This window comes from Chiloscyllium punctatum, chromosome 8 (genome assembly GCF_047496795.1).
Source record: "Chiloscyllium punctatum isolate Juve2018m chromosome 8, sChiPun1.3, whole genome shotgun sequence".
Lineage (NCBI taxonomy): Eukaryota > Metazoa > Chordata > Chondrichthyes > Orectolobiformes > Hemiscylliidae > Chiloscyllium > Chiloscyllium punctatum.
The window spans coordinates 67,247,772-67,266,921 of NC_092746.1; the positions used below are offsets into that span (position 1 = coordinate 67,247,772).

Here is a 19,150-nt window from a genome sequence, read left to right on the forward strand (position 1 = left end):
ATAGGCCTCTATAAGGTCAACCCTGAGCCTCCAACGCTCCAGGGAAAACAACCCCAGCCTATTCAGCCTCACCCTATAACTCAAATCCTGAAACCCTGGCAACAGCCTTGTTTATCTTATCTGAACCCTTTCAAGATTGACAACATCCTTCCGAAAGGAAGGAGACCAGAATTGCATGCAATGTTCCAAAAGTGGCCTCACCAATGTTCTGTACAGCCACAACATGACCTCTCAACTCCTATGCTCAGTGCTCTGACCTATGAAGGAAAGCATACCAAATGCCATCTTTACTATCCTATCTACCTGTGACTCCACTTTCAAGGAACTGTGAACCTGCCCTCCAAGGTCTCTTTGTTCAATAACACTCTCTAGAACCATACCATTAAGTGTATAAGTCCTGCTCTGATTTGCTTTTCCAAAATGTAGCACCTTGCGGTTATCTAAGTTAGATTCCATCTGCCACTCCTGAGCCCATTGGCCCATCTGATCAAGATCCCCTTTACTCTGAGGTAATCTTCTTCGCTGTCCAATACACCTCCAATTTTGGTGTCATCTACAAACTTACCAATCGTACCTTCTATGTTCATATCCAAATCACTGAATGTGCTGGTTCAGTTGGCAGTTTGGAAGGCAAATGCAATGTTAGCATTCATTTCCAGAGGACTACAGTAGGATTTCTGAAGAAGGGCTCATGCCCGAAATGTTGATTCTCCTGCTCCTTGGTTGCTGCCTGACCTGCTGCGCTTTTCCAGCAACACATTTTCAGCTCTGATCTCCAGCATCTGCAGTCCTCACTTTCTCCTAGACTACAATATAAAAGCAGGAATGTACTGCTGAGGGTCTGGTTAGTCCACATTCAAGAGAATAGTTCATTACTGATAACAAAGATATGTTCCAGTGAGAAAGAATGGTTCTAGAAAGGAAATAATCCAACCATGGTTAATCAAGAAGGTTAAAGGATAATATCAAATTCAAAGAAAATAAAAACATTTATGTAGTAAAGGTTAGTATTAAACCACAGGATTGAAAAAGGGTTAAAAGTCAACAGATGATGACCAGAACATAACAAAAGGGGAGACTTTGAGGGTAAACTTTGAGGGTAAACTAGCAAGTAATTAAAAATGGACAATAAGAGCTTATTCAAATATATAAAAAGGAAGAGGGAACCTAAAATGAACGTAGACCTCTTAGAGAATGAGGCTGGGAAAATAATAATGGGGAACGAGGAAATGGCAGAAAAGTTGAATAAATAATTTATACGTCTTCACGACAGAGGACATTAATAGCATTTCAAAAGCATTACATAATCAAGGAGCAAAAGGAAGAAAGGAAATAAATACAATATCCATCACTAGTTGATAAGGGTTAGATAAACCAATGGGCTAAATGCTTCCTAACCTGGTAGAGAATATTCTGTCTGAGAATAATAAAGGAAATAACTACAGAGATAATGCAAGCACTGCAAAGAACCTTAGATTCTGGTAAAGTCCCATAGGATTGCAAAACTGTTGCTGTGACACCATTAATCAAAAGCAGAGTCGATGAGTGTGGCTGGAAAAGCACAGCCGGTCAGGCAGCATTCAAGGAGCGGGGGAAATCGACGTTTTAGGCATAAGTCCTGCATCAGGAATGTGGTTTTGCCAGGGGAGGGGGAGGGGGTGGAAATAAGTGGGGGGAGGGAGGGAGCGGAACAGCTGAAAGATAAATACAAGTGGAGTGCTAAGGGAACCTCATCCCAGATCCAACCCTCCAACTTTGGCACCACCTTCTTGAACTGTCCCATCTGCCCATCTTCCTTCCCACCTATCTGCTCCACCCTCTGCTCTGACATATCAACATTATCCCCACCTGCATTTACCTATCGCCTACTCCGCTACCTTCCCCCAGCCCCATCCCCCATTTATTGCTCAGCCCCCTCCCCCCATCACATTCCTGATGAATGGCTTACACCTTAAATGTTCATTCTCCTGCTCCTCAGATGCTGCCTGACCTGCTGTGCTTTTCCAGCGCCACACTTTTCGAATCTGATCTCCAGCTTCTGCAGTCCTCACTTTCTCCCAAAAAACAGGCAACTATAGGCCAGTTTGCATAATGTGTTATAATATGTTATTAGGGAAATGTTAGAGTTTATTATAAACTGTATTAGCAGATGATTTAGAAGTAAATAATATGATCAAGCAGAGTCAGCTTCCTGATGGGGAAATTACAACTGATAAGTTTGTTGGAATTCTTTGAGGACATAACAAGCAGAATAGACAAAACTAGAGGACAGGAAAAATTTCTGGCAGTAACAGCTGCTCCGTCTTTGAGGTATTTTAGGTGCTAGAGGAGATTTCCTTGAATTCCAGGAGCAGCAATTACTGTTTTATATGCTGTTGCATTGTTTTGGAACTTTGGAAAAAAAAGTCAAAACAACAGCAGTTTTAAAAGGGAGAAGAACAGACAACGGAAGCACATGGTGAGGTCAGTGCAGGAGAGAGAGAGAGATAGAGACAGAAACTGACACTGCCCTTGCTGTTTGACTTCATGAATCGCTGGACATCGGAGTGTGTCTGAGAAAATTAACAAACAGTGAAATCAGATAAGTGAATTGTTGTTTAATTGTGGCCTACACAAAGTCTGCAGTAGTGAGTAGAATGGGTTCTTCCTGGATTATATGTTTTTGGAGATATGTCTCTTGATTAAACTTAAGATATAAGCCATAACTATTAATTTAGCCTGGGGTAGTGTTTGTAGAGGAACAAGACGATGTTATTTTCTGGGTCTGTAGATTGTGAAGGAGCAAAAATGGCCTTTAGTAGAGTGATATGTGCTTCTTGTCAGAGTTTAAGGGTTACTGCTGATTATATCTGCCATAAATGCTGTTGGTTGCGAATCTTATCAGATCGAATGGATCAGTTGGAGGGACAGTTAGAAGCGATGAGGAATTTGCAACAGCAACAATATGTGATGGATGGCAGTTATAGGAAAGGGGGAAGTCTCAGATATAGTCACATAGATGGGTTAACTCCAGGAAAGGTAAGAGAGGTAGGCAGTTAGTACAAGAGACCTTTGTGGTTAAACCCATTTCAAACAGGTATGCTGTTTTGGAAAATGTAGGGAGTGATGAATTCTCAGGGGAACATAGCACAAACATTCTGGTATTGAGACTGGCTCTAATGCAACGAGGGGGACGTTGGGTTCCAAGAGATCAATTGTGTTAGGGGATTCTCTAGTCCAAGGTACTGACAGATGTTTCTGTGGCCAGCAGTGAAAGATCAGAATGTTGTGTTGCTTCCCTGGTGCCAGGATCAAGGATGTCTCAGAGAGGATGCAGAGTGTTCTCACGGGGGAGAAGGGCCAGCAAGAGGTCATTGTATACATTGGAACGACATAGGAAGGGAAAAGGTTGAGATTCTAAAAGGAGACTACAGAGAGTTAGGCAGGAATTTAAAAAGGAGGTCCTCAAGAGTAGTAATATCTGGATTACTCCCGGTGCTACGAGCTAGTGAGGGCAGGAGTAGGAGGATAGAGCAGATGAATGCATGGCTGAGGAGCTGGTGTATGGGAGAAGGATTCACATTTTTGGATCATTGGAATCTCTTTTGGGGTAGAAGTGACCTGTACAAGAAGGACGGATCGCACCTAAATTGGAAGGGGACTAATATACTGGCAGGGATATTTGCTCAAGCTGCTCAGGAGGATTTAAACTAGTAAGGTGAGGGAGGTGGGACCCAGGGAGATAGTGAGGAATGAGGTCATTCTGAGACTGGTACAGTTGAGAACAGAAGCGAGTCAAACAGTCAGGGCAGGCAGGGACAAGGTAGGACTAATAAATTAAACTGCATTTATTTCAATGCAAGGGGCCGAACAGGGAAGGCAGGTGAGCTAAGGGCATGGTTAGGAACATGGGACTGGGATATCATAGCAATTGCAGAAACACGGCTGAGGGATGGGCAGGACTGACAGTTTAATGTTCCAGGATACAAATGCTACAGGAAGGATAGAAAGGGAGGCAAGAGAGCACGGGGAGTGGCATTTTTGATAAGGATAGCATTACAGCTGTGCTGAGGGAGGATATTCCCAGAAACACATCCAGGGAAATTGTTTGGCTGGAACTGAGAAATAAGAAAGGGATGATCCCTTTATTGTGGCTGTATTATAGATCTCCTAATAGTCAGAGGGAAATTGAGAAACAAATTTGTAAGGCGATCTCAGCTATATGTAAGAATAATAGGGTGGTTATGGTAGGAGATTTTAACTTTCCAAACTGGGACTGCCATTGTGTTAAGGGTTTAGATGGAGAGGAATTTCTTAAGTGTGTACAAGACAATTTTCTGATTCAGTATGTGGATGTATCTACTAGAGAAGGTGCAAAACTTGACCTACTCTTGGGAAATAAGGCAGGGCAGGTGACTGAGGTGTCAGTGGGGGAGCACTTTGGGGCCAGCGACCATAATTCTATTAGATTTAAAATAATGATGGAAAAGGATAGACCAGATCTAAAAGTTGAAGTTCTAAATTGGAGAAAGGCCAATTTTGACGGTCTTAGGCAAGAACTTTCGAAAGCTGATTGGAGGCAGATGTTCACAGGTAAAGCGACGGCTGGAAAATGGGAAGCCTTCAGAAATGAGATAACAAGAATCCAGAGAAAGTATATTCCTGTTAGAGTGAAAGGAAAGGCTGGTCGGTATAGGGAATGCTGGATGACTAAAGAAATTGAGGGTTTGGTTAAGAAAAAGAAGGAAGCATATATAAGGTATAGACAGGATAGATCGAGTAAATCCTTCGAAAAGTATAAAGTAGGAATATACTTAAGAGGGAAAACAGGAGGGCAAAAAGGGGACATGAGATAGAATTTGGCAAATAGAATTAAGTAGAATCCAAAGGGTATTTATCAATACATTAAGGACAAAAGGGTAACTAGGGAGAGAATAGGGCCCCTCAAAGATCAGCAAGGTGGCCTTTGTGTGGAGCCGCAGAAGATGGGGGAGATAATAAATGAGTATTTGGCATCAGTATTTGCTGTGGGAAAGGATATGGAAGATAAAGACTGTAGGGAAATAGATGGTGACATCTTGCAAAATGTCCATATTACAGAGGAGGACATGCTGGATGTCTTGAAACGCATAAAGTTGGATAAATCCCCAGGAGCTGATCAGGTGTACCCCAGAACTCTGTGGGAAGCTAGAGAAGTGATTTCTGGGCCTCTTGCTGAGGTATTGGTACCATCGATAGTCACAGGTGAGGTGCCGGAAGACTGGAGGTTGGCAAACATGGTGCCACTGTTTAAGAAGAATGGTAAGGACAAGCCAGGGAACTATAGACCAGTGAGCCTGATCTCGGTGGTGGGCAAGTTGTTGGAGGGAATCCTGAGGGACATTATATACACGTATTTGGAAAGGCAAGGACTGATTAGGGATAGTCAACATGGCTTTGTGCATGGGAAATTATGTCTCACAAATTTGATGGAGTTTTTTTGAAGAAGTATCAAAGAGGTTTGATGAGGGCAGAGCGGTAGATGTGATCTATATGGAGGTAAAAACAATGACTGCAGATGCTGAAAACCAAATACTGGATTAGTGGTGCTGGAAGAGCACAGCAGTTCAGGCAGCATCCAACGAGCAGCGAAATCGACATTTCGGGCAAAAGCCCTTCATCAGGAATAAAGACAGTGAGCCTGAAGCATGGAGAGATAAGCTAGAGGAGGGTGGGGATGGGGAGAGAGTAGTATAGAGTACAATGGGTGAGTGGGGGAGGAGATGAAGGTGATAGGTCAAGGAGGAGAGGGTGGAGTGGATAGGTGGAAAAGAAGATAGGCAGGTCGGACAAGTCAAGGAGACAGTTACTGAGCTGGAAGTTTGAAACTAGGATGAGGTGGGGGAAGGGGAAATGAGGAAGCTGTTGAAGTCCACATTGATGCCCTGGGGTTGAAGTGTTCCGAGGCGGAAGATGAGGCGTTCTTCCTCCAGGCGTCTGGTGGTGAGGGAGCGGCGGTGAAGGAGGTCCAGGACCTCCATGTCCTCGTCAGAGTGGGAGGGGGAGTTGAAATGTTGGGCCATGGGGTGGTTTGGTTGATTGGTGCGGGTGTCTCGGAAATGTTCCCTAAAGCGCTCTGCTAGGAGGCGCCCAGTCTCCCCAATGTAGAGGAGACCACATCGGGAGCAACGGATACAACAAAATAATATTGGTGGATGTGCAGGTGAAACTTTGATGGATGTGGAAGGCTCCTTTAGATCCTTGGATAGAGGTGAGGGAGGAGGTGTGGGCACAGGTTTTACAGTTCCTGCGGTGGCAGGGGAAAGTGCCAGAATGGGACGGTGGGTCGTAGGGGGGTGTGGACCTGACCAGGAGGGAACGGTTTTTGCGGAAGGCGGAAAGGGGTGGGGAGGGAAATATATCCCTGGTGGTGGGGTCTTTTTGGAGGTGGCAGAAATGTCGGTGGATGATTTCGTTGATGCGAAGGTTTGTAGAGTGGAAGGTGAGCACCAGGGGCGTTCTGTCCTTGTTACGGTTGGAGGGGTGGGGTCTGAGGGCGGAGGTGCGGGATGTGGACGAGATGCGTTGGAAGGCATCTTTAACCACGTGGGAAGGGAAATTGCGGTCTCTAAAGAAGGAGGCCATCTGGTGTGTCCTATGGTGGAACTGGTCCTCCTGGGAGCAGATACGGCGGAGGCATAGAAATTGGGAATACGGGATGGCATTTTTGCAAGAGATAGGGTGGGAAGAGGTGTAATCCAGGTAGCTATGGGAGTCAGTGGGTTTGTAAAAAATGTCAGTGTCAAGTCGGTCGTCAATAATGGAGATGGAGAGGTCCAGGAAGGGGAGCGAGGAGTCAGAGATAGTCCAGGTAAATTTAAGGTCAGGGTGGAATGTGTTGGTGAAGTTGATGAATTGCTCAACCTCCTCACGGGAGCACGAGGTGGCGCCAATGCAGTCATCAATGTAACGAAGGAAGAGGTGGGGAGTGGTGCCGGTGTAATTACAGAAGATCAACTGTTCTACGTAGCCAACAAAGAGACAGGCATAGCTGGGGCCCATACGTGTGCCCATGGCTACGCCTTTGGTCTGGAGGAAGTGGGAGGATTCAGAGGAGAAATTGTTAAGGGTGAGGACCAGTTCGGCCAAATGAATGAGAGTGTCAGTGGAAGGGGACTGTTGGGGACGTCTGGAGAGGAAAAAACGGCCACATATCCAATCCCTCTACACCTCCATTCGCCATGACCAGGGCCTCCAACCCCTCAGTTTTTTCCTCTCCAGACGTCCCCAACAGTACCTTTCCATTGACACTCTCAATCGTTTGGCCGAACTGGTCCTCACCCTTAACAATTTCTCCTTTGAATCCTCCCACATCCTCCAGACCAAAGGCGTAGCCATGGGCACACGTATGGGCCCCAGCTATGCCTGTCTCTTTGTTGGCTGCGTAGAACAGTTGATCTTCCGTAATTACACCGGCACCACTCCCCACCTCTTCCTCCGCTACATTGATGACTGCATTGGCGCCACCTCGTGCTCCCGTGAGGAGGTTGAGCAATTCATCAACTTCACCAACACATTCCACCCTGACCTTAAATTTACCTGGACTATCTCTGACACCTCGCTCCCCTTCCTGGACCTCTCCATCTCCATTAGTGACGACCGACTTGACACTGACATTTTTTACAAACCCACCGACTCCGATAGCTACCTGGATTACACCTCTTCCCACCCTAACTCTTGCAAAAATGCCATCCCGTATTCCCAATTTCTCCGCCTCCACCATATCTGCTCCCAGGAGGACCAGTCCCACCATAGGACACACCAGATGGCCTCCTTCTTTAGAGACCGCAATTTCCCTTCCCACGTGGTTAAAGATGCCGTCCAACGCATCTCGTCCACATCCCGCACCTCCGCCCTCAGACCCCACCCCTCCAACCGTAACAAGGACAAAACGCCCCTGGTGCTCACCTTCCACCCTACAAACCTTCGCATCAACCAAATCATCCACCGACATTTCCGCCACCTCCAAAAAGACCCCACCACTAGGGATATATTTCCCTCCCCACCCCTTTCTGCCTTCCGCAAAGACCGTTCCCTCTGTGACTACCTGGTCAGGTCCACACCCCCCTACGACCCACCGTCCCATTCTGGCACTTTCCCCTGCCACCGCAGGAACTGTAAAACCTGTGCCCACACCTCCTCCCTCACCTCTATCCAAGGCCCTAAAGGAGCCTTCCACATCCATCAAAGTTTCACCTGCACATCCACCAATATTATTTTATTGTATCCGTTGCTCCCAATGTGGTCTCCTCTACATTGGGGAGACTGGGCGCCTCCTAGCAGAGTGCTTTAGGGAACATCTCCGAGATACCCGCACCAATCAACCAAACCGCCCCGTGGCCCAACACTTCAACTCCCCCTCCCACTCTGACGAGGACATGGAGGTCCTGGACCTCCTTCACCGCCGCTCCCTCACCACCAGACGCCTGGAGGAAGAACGCCTCATCTTCCGCCTCGGAACACTTCAACCCCAGGGCATCAATGTGGACTTCAACAGCTTCCTCATTTCCCCTTCCCCCACCTCATCCTAGTTTCAAACTTCCAGCTCAGTAACTGTCTCCTTGACTTGTCCGACCTGCCTATCTTCTTTTCCACCTATCCACTCCACCCTCTCCTCCTTGACCTATCACCTTCATCTCCTCCCCCACTCACCCATTGTACTCTATACTACTCTCTCCCCATCCCCACCCTCCTCTAGCTTATCTCTCCATGCTTCAGGCTCACTGCCTTTATTCCTGATGAAGGGCTTTTGCCCGAAACGTCGATTTCGCTGCTCATTGGATGCTGCCTGAACTGCTGTGCTCTTCCAGCACCACTAATCCAGTGATCTATATGGACTTCAGTAAGGTGTTCAACAACGTTCCCCATGGGAGACTGATTAGCAAGGTTAGATCTCATGGAATACAGGGAAAACTAGCCATTTGGATACAGAACTGGCTCAAAGGTAGAAGACAGAGGGTGGTGGTGGAGGGTTGTTTTTCAGACTGGAGGCCTGTGACCAGTGGAGTGCCACAAGGATCGGTGCTGGGTTCTCTACCTTTTGTCATTTACATAAATGATTTGGATGCGAGCATAAGAGGTACAGTTAGTAAGTTTGCAGATGACACCAAAATTGGAGGTGTAGTGGACAGCGAAGAGGGATACCTCAGATTACAACAGGATCTTGACCAGCTGGGCCAATGGGCTGAGAAGTGGCAGATGGAGTTTAATTCAGATAAATGCGAGGTGCTGCATTTTGGGAAAGCAAATCTTAGCAGAATTTATACACTTAATGGTAAGGTCCTAGGGAGTGTTGCTGAACAAAGAGACCTTGGAGTGCAGGTTCATAGCTCTTTGACAGTGGAGTCGCAGGTCAATAGGATAGTGAAGAAGGTGTTTAGTATGCTTTCCTTGATTGGTCAGAGTATTGAGTACAGGAGTTGGAAGGTCATGTTGCGGGTGTACAGAACATTGGTTCGGCCACTGTTGGAATATTGTGTGCAATTCTGGTCTCCTTCCTATTGGAAAGATGTTGTGAAACTTGAAAGGGTTCAAAAAAAACTTACAAGGATGTTGCCAGTGTTGGAGGATCTGAGCTACAGGGAGAGGCTGAACAGGCTGGGGCTGTTTTCCCTGGAGCGTCGGAGGCTGAGTGGTGACCTTGTAGAGGTTTACAAAATTATGAGGGGCATGGATAGGATAAATTAACAAGGTCTTTGCCCTGGGGTGGGGGAGTCCAGAAATAGAGGGCATAGGTTTAGGGTGAGAGGGGAAAGATATAAAAGGGACATAAGGGGCAACATTTTCACACAGAGGGTGACGCATGTGTGGAATGAGCTGCCAGAGGAAGTGGTGGAGGCTGGTACAATTGCAACATTTAAGAGGCATTTGGACGGGTATATGAATAGGAAGGGTTAGGAGGGATATGGGCCGGGTGCTGGCAGGTGGGACTAGATTGGGTTGGGATATCTGGTCGGCATTGACGGGTTGAACCGAAGGGTCTGTTTCCATGCTGTACATCTCTATGACTCTATGATATTTTTATATTTCCAAAGTGGGTTCAGTAAGATACTGTACATATGTGTATTTAATAAGGTTAAAAACTTATGATGTTGGAAGTAGTATATACGCCTAGATAGAGGATTAACAGGTAAGTAACAGAAGACAGAGAATTGGGATAAGGGGAAGAATTTTCAGCATGGCTGAAATTGTAACTAATGAAGTGCCACTTGGATCAGTGCTTGGGCCACAATCATTAACTGTACTGACAAGTTAACCATTTGGATGAGGAAAGTGAATGTCCTACCCCACGTTTGAGAATGACACTAAAGTAGGTGAGAAGGCATGTGGTCAGGATCAGACAAGGAGTTTACAGAGGGATATAATAAGGCAGGATAAGTGGTCGCACAGAAACCTGGCAGATGGAATATAATAAGGCTATGCCCTTTGGCAGGAAAAGGGTCTGCATATTATTTGAATGGAGAAAGACTGCAGAGAGCTACAACGCAGAGGGATTTGTGGGATCTTGTGCACAAATCACAAAAATCTAATATCTACGTTCAGTGAATAACAGCAAAGTCAAATGGACTGTTGCTTTGTATTTCAAAGGGAATACCATATATAAATAGAGATTTGTTGCTAAAACTATGCAAGGCACGATGCAAGCTGTCAGACCACAGCTAGAATACTGTGAACAGTTTGGATATATTGATATTGGAGGAGGTCCAGAGAAGGTTCACTAAGTTGATTCTATGTCTGAAGAGATTTTTGTATGAGGAGAGATTGAATAGATTGGGCCAGTATCCGTTGGAATTTAGAAGCATGAGAGGTGACCTTATAAACTTCTTAGGGGACTTGACAGGTTAGATGATGATAGGTTGTTTCCCCTTGTGAGTGAATCTAAAACTATAGGTTATAATCTCAGGAAAAGAAGTCATTTAGTTCAGACAGAAATAGGATGAAATTTCTTCTCTCAAAGAGTAGTGAACCTGTGAAAGACTTAACTGTAGATGGCTATTGATATTGAGCCATGAAGAATGTTCCAAGTTGAGATAGAAGATTTCTAAATTTTTTATTTGATTTGATTTATTACTGTTTTTTACAGAGATATAGTGAAGAGTATTGTTGTGCATGCTGACCAGATGAATCATACTTTACTTAAGAACATTAGAGTAATAGAACAGAATGCAGAATATAGAGTTACAGCTACACAGAAGGTGCAGAGAAAGATCAAGTCTAATATATGTGAGGTCCGTTCATAAGTCTGATAACAGCAGGGAACAAACTGATCTAAAATCTGTTGGTACATGTTTTCAAACTTTTGTATCTTCTGCCCAATGGAAGACAGTGGAAGAGAGTATAAAGAGTGTGGAAGGGGTCATTAATTATGTTGCCTGCTTTCCCAAGACAGCAGGAAGTGTGAATGGAATCAATGAATGGAAGGCTTGTTGTTGTGATGGTCTAGGTTGCATTCACATCTTTATTGTGTAGTTTATTGTGGTCTTGGGCAGTGCAGCTGCCATGCCAAGCTATGATGCATCCAGGTAGGGTGTGTTCTATAGTGCATTAATAAAATTGGTAAGCATCATTGTGGACATGCTGAATTTCCTTAGCCTTCTGAGGAAGTAGAGGCATTGGTGTGCTTTCTTGACTAAAACGTTAATATGGATGGATCAGGACAGATGATGATCTTTACTCCCAAGAACATGAAGCTGTTGACCACCTTCACCTTGGCACCATTGATACAGACAGGGGTGTGTTCTCCACTCTGCTTCCTGAAGTCAATGACCATCTCCTTCATTTTGCTGACATTAAAGGAGGTTGTTGTCTTTACACCATAGCACTAAGCTGTCTTTCTCTTTCCTGTACGCTTGTCTCATTGTTGTTTAAAATCTGACCCATTATGGTGGTGTTATTAACAAATTTGAGGATGGAGTTAGAGCTGAATCTAGCTGAATGTCTAAGGAGCATAATAAGGGGATGAGTAAGGGATTATCTTGAAGGAGATCCTGTGTTTATCCTTATTGATTACGGTCTGCGGTCAGGAAATCGAGGATCTAATTGCAGAGGGTGGAACAGAATTCTAGGCTTGAGTTTGGAGATGAATTTGGTTGGAATTATGGTATTGAAGGTGGGACTAAAATTAATAAAAAGAAGTCTGACATATCTGTCTGTGTATCCGTATGCTCCAGAAATGAGTGTAGGACCAGGGAGATGGTGTCTGCTGTGGACCTATTGTAAATCTTGAGTACCTCAAACCTGTTGACCATCTTCTCACCTACAAAGAAAAGAAGCATTGCTCCCGTTTGTTTTACCATTTTTACTCAGTCGTTTCAGCACATATCCCCAAGACTTTCAGGTAATCTAAATAAAAGCTGAAAGAACTGCAGATGCTATATAACAGAAACAAAAACAGAAATTGCTGGCAAAGGTCAGTAGGTCTGGCAGCACCTGTGCACAGAAATCAGAGTTAACATTTTGGGTCAAGTTGCCTTCAGGTAATCTAACTTGGCAAAGAAGGGGACAAATGATCATTTGGCTCAGTTCCCAAAGAACATGGTCTCGCACTTCCCTCTAGTTCAAGTGCTTTTCGTCTTGACCTTTGCCCACGTTAATCATTCTGACTGAAACTGGGCATTTAGGGCAGATGTGATTCCCTTTGTTAAACTTTCATTGCAAGTTATTGTTGGCAGGAACTTGACACCGGATGTTGAACTTCAGAATTAATTGCACAACTGGACTTTGCTTCTGGAGGGAGGTACATTTTGAAATTCTCAGTTCCCCTATCAGTGTGCAATGAAACTTTGACTACTCAATGGGAGTTACTGCCGCTGCACTGCGATTCTCTTCCGACATTGGGTCAACGGGCCAATCACCGGCGAGCGACCCCTTGGAACGTCCGCGATTGTGACACAGCGGCCAATCAGCGTCATTGTCCGGGCGCGGGGTCCGCTGGGTGGGCGGGGACAAGGCGGTGGAGCGCGCACAGCGGGCACGGGCCCGGGGGGAGGGGACGAGTTTCGACCGATTGTTCCCATCAGGTGTTTCCTTGCTGCCAGGAGTCACCGCCTGGCAGGATGATTGACAGGTGTTAGCCCCGCCCCCCCCACCTCGCCCCACCCCGACTCTCAGCTCGCAAGGGAAGCGGCGGCCCCTGGATTTGTCAATCAGGCGGAGGGGGGAGCGCGAGCCTGTCACCGGGGAGACGGGCAGCGGGAGCTGTCAGCGCTGCCCCGGACTCTGCAGCGCTGCTGCTGCTGCTGCTTTCAATGTTCCATGTCTGCAACTCAGACATATCCCTGTCATGGATTGGTGGAGATAAGATCAGAGGCGCTGAAATGTAAATGCTGCGGCTTTTTTTTGGTACATGTTGTTTTCTGGTGTTGGCGAGCTGAGAAGGGTTTCGGTTGGTGGCAGCAGTTCCGTACACAGGAGGGACTGTCACTTACTATTGTAGCGGGAGGTTTGCAACACATTTTGGATCTTGGGTTTTTTTTTAAAAAAAACAATATTATGCCATGCACAATACAGGCAATCGGGGTTTAAAAAGAGTTGAAAGTATACCTTTTTTAAGAGGGTTTTTTTAAATTTGTTTTTTTTGTGTAAGTTGTTTTAATTTTTTTTATATACATATATAATAAGAAAGAGAAAGCCATGGCGGAAGGAAAGGCGGAACGTGGTGTCCCGTCTCTGGTGCCTTCATGTTCTGCTTCGCCCTCCTCGGCCAAAAAGGAGGGAGTTGAGGCAGTCTCAAACGGGGACTGTGTGGGTGAGGAGCCGGTTGTTGCAGCGGGGGGAGTCCTGCCATCCAGTCCCGGAGCTGAGACGTTCACACCTTCACCAGCAACAGCCTCATCCCAAGATGGAAAAGCTGGCATCCCTCGGAGGAGCAGCATCATCAAGGTAAACTGGAAAATCGCGGCACAAAATGCAGATAATTTCTCAATATTCTGGTCCCAGCCCTCAGATTTTATACAGGGTTTTGTTTTAAATTCCGTGAACCAGACCAAACAGAAGACTGCTGTTGAACTATTGTTAAAGGATCAGTGGAGGGACGTGTTTATTGTCCGGCAGTCATGCCCCGTATATTTAAATAAGCCCTGCTGAAATTCAATTGTAGGATTTTGAAGAAAACGTTCAAGCAAAACCGATAAAAAGTAATATAATTGCTAAAATATATTGCAAACCAATCGAAAACGGTATGAAAAATTGCCATTATAAAGAAAGTTTTGTTTTCAAATACTTGTCACGAGCATTCATACATTGAGCTTTATACATCTGATATTATATTTCAAATGGTAAACAGCACGCTATTGTTTTATCCCTAATCCCAATTCTTTACATTGCCTGCTTGTCAAATGTGATTACTCGACATGAGGGAGCGATCATTTCTCTTTTCAGTAACGATAAAAGGTTGTATTTATTCTGCAGATATGTGCATTAAATTTCGCTGGAATTTTCCAGAGATTTGACATTTTACATTTGACTTCACTATATTTGCGTTTATGTGGCTGATATTGTTATGATAATTGAATCTGACCAGTATTTTTTATTATTTCTTGTATGAGTGAAATTAATGGGTGACAATTGTTTCAAGTGTGATGATCAAATTGAGAATAGCTAAATTGTATAGTCTTGTAGTACACACTATTTTGAATCATTTACGCAGCTCAGTTATTGTAACTATTTTGAGATTGTGTTTGGATGTTTTTGGCAAGGCTGCTGTAGCCTGATTAGTAAAAAAAGCATTTTAGGGTAAATAAAGGTTTTATAATAACTAGTTCTAAAGAATAGTTTACAACCCTGTGGCATTAATATTTACCTTTTTACAGCAACAACCTTATTAAGATAAGGATCTGTATAATGCAATTTCCACATATCCTGGTACTGCTCTTTTGACTCTCTTCACCCTTTGCTACCAAACAACTTGGATCAAACACAATCTGATTTTGAGCTCCCTATTGTATTGTTCTGCAAATAATTACTTAAAGATAAAGAAGGGTAGCAGAGACTGAATTATCTTTGAATTCATTTTTAAGCTATTATTCAGTTTGAGAACACCCCCCCCCCATACTTTCTTTTCATTATTTGTCAAAACACAAAACATCACATGACCATAATGCTTTCTATACTATGCAATTTTGATACGCTGATGTTGCAGAAGTCAGAAAAATGCAGAAAAATCTCAGCATGTAATGGAGAGAAGTCACCTAGTTCTATAGAGTCTTCAAAATTGCTGCAGACATCAAAGGAGCTTTATTTTAAAAAAAAGGCAGTATACATGCCTTATGTAAGTGCAACATGACTGTGTTGGCAATGGAATAAATGGATGGTGTTCCCTGATCCTTCAGAGTGACTGTACTTCTAATGCTTGTCTGATGTTAAATGGATTGATTTGGCTCTATTAAATTAAAATGGTGCTAATTTCAAGGACTATAGAGAAAATGTTGGTACGGAGTAGTTGTGTCACAGAATTGATGCAAGGCAAGAGAAAGAACAGTTCACAGTGAGAAAATTGTTAGATGGTATAATGTAATTTTTATTATGTGACACAGCCAGTGGGGTTCCTAATAACATTTTTAAGAGGAAAAAGTGATACTTGCAACAAAATCATTAATGTGGAACACTAATTTACTTTATTTCATTATTTTTTATATACAAACCTGAGCAAACAACTTGTGGATATGTAATGTTTGGTGCATTCGTAGTTCATTAAGCTACTACTCATGCAGACTTGAAACAATGGGTAATGATCACAGTAACATTCATTTGAATGGATGAAGTTGGGGTTTGTTAAAATAGAAGAATCTGTAATAGTACAAATTTACATGTGAATTGTAACGTGCCTAAATCCAGGAAGAGGTGAGTGCTGCAAAAAATAAATATTTGGTTTGACTGAAGAGGTCGGATAATGTTCCTAACATTCAGGTTCAGGATCGTAACTGTGAGGGCTTAATAAACAAAAATCTGAGATTACGTTGAATTTTCTGTGCCTTTGGACTTATAGTATTAGGCTATTTGTGCACCGATCAAGAAGAATCAATTGATCAAGTTGGTACATTCACAAATGATTCATTTTTGGCTTTTGCTAAAGAAAACTGTTTAACACTTTCAGACAATCTTTGTAACATTGCTGCCTTTAATTCAGTATAATTAGTGTCAGATTTTGAGCAATATTTTTTGAATAATCATACAGTATTAATTACTATCTAAAATGGTTACTTTTGGACTTGGCTGAAGGTCACCTTCAACACGAAACTCTGAGTTCATTGGGCCATTATTTGCTAACTTGAAATGTGGTGAAAGAGACGTGTGATCATGATTATTTGGTGTGAATAACTTTTGGTGTTTACAATTCATGCATTTGACATGAGGGCTCTTTTTTTAACCTAAGATCTTGGGCTGTTGAATGTATTGTTTACTGAAATTATCATTTTTTTCATAATGGATACAGTGTTGGGCATCACAACTTGAAAATGAGTGGCAGAGGCTAACAAAGCAATGTAAGATCAAGATTAATTCTCCAGACAAGTGAAATGTGACCACAATGCATTGATGTTATTGTGTATTACTCATAGATCAAAGTAACAAAAAATAAAAGTTGTGCTGGATGGCTTCATTTGGCTTGATTGCGTTCCGAGCACAAGTTGTGAGGTTCTGTGCAGTTACCATATTAAATTCAGAGTTGCATGACTTGCACCTAATAAACAGGAAGTGATTCTATTTTGTCTTCTACAACAGTTGATGTCAAGCATGAAATAAGTTTAGATCTTGGTAGGACAGTGGATGGGAAATATGATAGAAGAATTCTGTGTGCTTTTCAGATATGAAGGTAGGCTGTTGTTTGAGAGATCATGGTACATGATCTGCTTTGCTGAATTGGACAAACCTTAACTTGTATGAAGGCTATGAGATAACATTGTTCTGTTATTATACAGTTATAAAGGTCTATAGCATACAAAAGACTCTTTGACCTATTGAGTCTGAGCCAGTTAAAAAACTACTGTAATCCCATTTTCCAGCACTTGGTCTCTAGCCTCGAATGCCTTAAGTTTTTAATTTTTAAATTAAACCTTAAATATCTCTGCATCCTCTCCAGTGTATTAACATCCCTCTTATACTGTGGGTTTCAGAGTTGCACACAATACTTTTACTGTGGAAAAAACAACTTTTTATACAGTTCTAACATAACCTCCTTGCTCTTAAACCCTTAGCTAATGAAGGCAAGTATCCCATATGTTATAGGTTTCATTGTTTGTTGAGCTCTCTTCAAATGCTTTTTGGTTAACTTATCTGATTTGGTTAGTTTCTCTCTGAAACTCCAAGCATGGTATGGAGGCTTAGTCTCAATTTTCCTTTACTTTGATATTCTTCTCACCCCATGAGCATATATTTGTTCAAAAGGATTGAATCCATGGACCCATTAGGAGCACACCAACTTCAGACAGTAAGAAAGGAATTTCTTTATCCCAATCATCAAGATGTTCTTGACAATAAGCTCTAATGATAGTTTCCAAAGTTTGATGACATATTTCCAATGTACCTTGAGATTACGTGTGTTAAGCAGAAGATGTAAATTGTTTTATTCTCAAACAAGTCATTTTGTTTAAATACTTGTGACATAAAATTAGAACTCTGATCTGATGATTTTTTTGGGGTTATCATATCTTATAAAAATTGAACTAGAATCAGAATTGTACAATATGGAAGAGTCTTTTGGCCCATCGAGTTTGCACTCACACAAACACTATTCAAGTTCAACCTTGCTGACAATCCAACAGTCCCTTTCTTCCTTCAGTCATTCTCTCCCTTACTGGTCCTCATATTTTCTCCCTCTAACTCTAAACTTGTTTCACTTTCCAGCACTTGGCGCATAACTTTTGAATCTCATTATTGCTATACTGCCATTCTGAAACATTTAGTTCAACATTTACATTTATTAAGTGGAACATTCTTCTATGAAAATTATGCTGTTGAGCTGCTCTGCCACTCTAAGCCCCTAATTTATTGTTACATCTCAGAAAAGGATAGAGTATGTACAAAACTTTGTGCATATTAGTGGCTGTATTTTATTTTAATAACTGTCAAAGTTAATATAATTGAAGTACATATTAGCAATTGTACATTTTACGGAGCAAAAGCCTTTCTGCTGAATTGTTGTAATGTTTTTATTTGTTTAATACTGTTACTAGACCAATAGTAAAATAAGACTTAGGCATTTTAAAATAATTTTCAGTAACTAGGAACAAATACAGCTCACGAAAATGTATCCCTGATTTATTAATTTTAGAGGAGCTGGATGTATTGCAAGACTCCACTTTCCTCATCTGAACTGCATGTAGTTCTGCAACTAATTGTATCATAATGCGCAAGTTCAGTTATTCAGTGCCAGATTTTTGTGTGCTATCTGGTACTATCTTCCATCTTGGTAAGCAGGAAGCATATGTATACTTTCACCAGGGATGGCTCTCTTTACATTGAAAGAAAATGGTTTGTATCCTTATGGCTATCAATTATAGAACTTCATCCTTCTGTGACTTATCTCTCACTAACTTAGTTACTGGTTACACGAAGCTACCAGCCAGCCAATGTACACTCCAGAGTCTGGCCAACAATCAGTCCCTACCCCAGTCCCAAGGCAACAATTGCCAAAAGTCAATGATCACTAGCAAGATAAATTGACAAGGTAGCAGGTGTATGTATTTATAATGCATGGCAGGCAATGATTTACCCTTTCAGCGATGTACCCATTCCATGGACAAGAAAAGAAAAGCCCCAGAGATTTTGTTTTCCTTTTCAAGAATATTTTCTAAGATACATAGGTCTGCTGGGGAATTCACTCTTGAAACTACCCCCCAAAAAGTCTGTGGAAAATTACTGAACCTGTGCTCCAGAGCAATGGCGTGATAGTGAGAGACTATGAAGACCAGTGAAAGGGAGATGGACATACAGAAAGAGGAAGAGACTGCTGGGTTCAGTTGAGGTGGAGAGAGAGATTGGCGGAGTCATTAGAGGAGTGTGAATGATCTGGGGGGAGAGTGAGACTGTAGGGGTAAGTAGGGTGAAAGAAACTGTCAGGGAGAGTGCAGGAGCGAGTGACTGCGGGGTTGAGAATTGTTGCTTCTGAGTGAGTTGGCTGATGATACTGGGAAGG

General features: G+C 43.0%; 1 protein-coding gene across 1 annotated transcript in view; it reads left to right on the top strand.

The window, feature by feature from the left end:
- The first annotated feature begins 13,095 nt into the window (after nt 1-13,095).
- The window catches only part of plcl2 (phospholipase C like 2), a 278,448-nt gene continuing 272,393 nt past the window's right edge, over nt 13,096-19,150 (top strand). Inside the window, exon 1 of the mRNA XM_072575710.1 lies at nt 13,096-13,899. Coding sequence (XP_072431811.1) covers nt 13,651-13,899 — 249 coding nt within the window. The 5' untranslated portion in view covers nt 13,096-13,650. The remainder of the gene's footprint in view (nt 13,900-19,150) is intronic.